This window comes from Epinephelus moara, chromosome 5, assembly GCF_006386435.1.
Source record: "Epinephelus moara isolate mb chromosome 5, YSFRI_EMoa_1.0, whole genome shotgun sequence".
Lineage (NCBI taxonomy): Eukaryota > Metazoa > Chordata > Actinopteri > Perciformes > Serranidae > Epinephelus > Epinephelus moara.
The window spans coordinates 4,824,932-4,826,472 of NC_065510.1; the positions used below are offsets into that span (position 1 = coordinate 4,824,932).

The following is a 1,541-nucleotide window of genomic DNA, read 5'->3' on the forward strand; positions in this document are numbered from 1 at the left end:
GACTTTATTATCGTCTCGTTTGAGGACGCTGGGTCTTTATTATCGTCTCGTTTGAGGTCGCTGGGACTTTCTTATCGTCTCGTTTGAGGACGTTGAGACTTTATTATCGTCTCGTTTTAGGACGCTGGGTCTTTGTTATCGTCTCGTTTGAGGACGCTGGGTCTTTCTTATCGTCTCGTTTGAGGACACTGGGTCTTTATTATCGTCTCGTTTGAGGACGTTGGGACTTTATTATCGTCTCGTTTGAGGACGCTGAGACTTTATTATCGTCTCGTTTGAGGACGTTGGGACTTTATTATCGTCTCGTTTGAGGACGCTGAGACTTTATTATCGTCTCGTTTGAGGACACTGGGACTTTATTATTGTCTCGTTTGAGGTCGCTGGGACTTTATTATCGTCTCGTTTGAGGACATTGGGACTTTATTATCGTCTCGTTTGAGGACGTTGAGACTTTATTATCGTCTCGTTTGAGGACACTGGGACTTTATTATCGTCTCGTTTGAGGACACTGAGACTTTATCATGGCAGCAGTCAGAATGTTGTGTTTACGTTACAGCTCTGTGACCTCTGACCTCGTAGATGGCGAAGCCGATGGTGTGCATGTCTTGGCCCTGGCGGCGGTGGCGGCGGCGCTCTTTCTGCATCAGAGCCACGAGGAAGCTGCAGGCAGCCTCGTCGTCCTCGGGGTCGTCGTCCTCCTCCAGCAGGGAGATCTTATACTGAGGGTTGATCCAGAACGTGTCTGCAGAGACCCAGCATCAGCCAAAGCATCATGGGATATGTAGTTTTTATATCAGACAGCACATCAAACTCCAGCCTCGTTCACGTGTAGGAGGATGATATGGAGGTAAAAAATATAACAATAAAAAACTCTTCTGTGTTTTTAATAGTTAACTTTTTAAACATTGTTTCGTTCTCTGAAAAGCGTAAACTGTTTTCTTCTTTTGTTCTTTATTGAGTTTTTTTTATCTTCACTGTTTATTCGATGTTAAAGAACTGTGTTTGATCGCTGCACCACAGAGTAAAGACTGATTTCTTTAAAATCAGCATGATTTATTTAAAATCAGCATTTCTTGAAAATTAGAATGATTTCTTTAAAAATCAGCACGATTTAAAATAAAAAAATCAGCACAATTTCTTTAAATTTGCGTGTTTACTTTGAAATCAGCACGTTAACTTTAAAATCAGCATGATTTCTTTAAAATCAGCACGATTTCTTTAAATTGGCATGTTTACTTCGAAATCAGCATGTCTACTTTAAAGTCAGCATGATTCACTTTGAAATCAGAATGATTTCTTCAAAATCAGCACGATTTCTTTAAAAATCAGCATGATTTAAAAAAAAAAAAAAAATCAGCATGGTTTCTTCAAAATTAGAATGATTACTTTAAAGGGCCAGTGTGTAATATTTGGCATGGTTTATTGTCAAATCTGAATCTGAATATTCTACCCATTAATATGTTTATACAAGTGTATAATCGCTATAAAATAAAATTCGTTTGGTTTTCGTAGCCTTATAATTATGCTTTGATATATATATA

The 1,541-nt window shown here is 38.5% G+C and overlaps 1 protein-coding gene across 2 annotated transcripts in view; it reads right to left on the minus strand.

Moving 5' to 3' along the window:
• The window catches only part of capn1b (calpain 1, (mu/I) large subunit b), a 31,311-nt gene that overhangs the window by 13,020 nt on the left and 16,750 nt on the right, over positions 1 to 1,541 (minus strand). For both annotated transcript variants that reach the window (XM_050043460.1, XM_050043461.1), the window contains one exon: positions 573 to 742. In XM_050043460.1, coding sequence (XP_049899417.1) covers positions 573 to 742 — 170 coding nt within the window. The remainder of the gene's footprint in view (positions 1 to 572; positions 743 to 1,541) is intronic.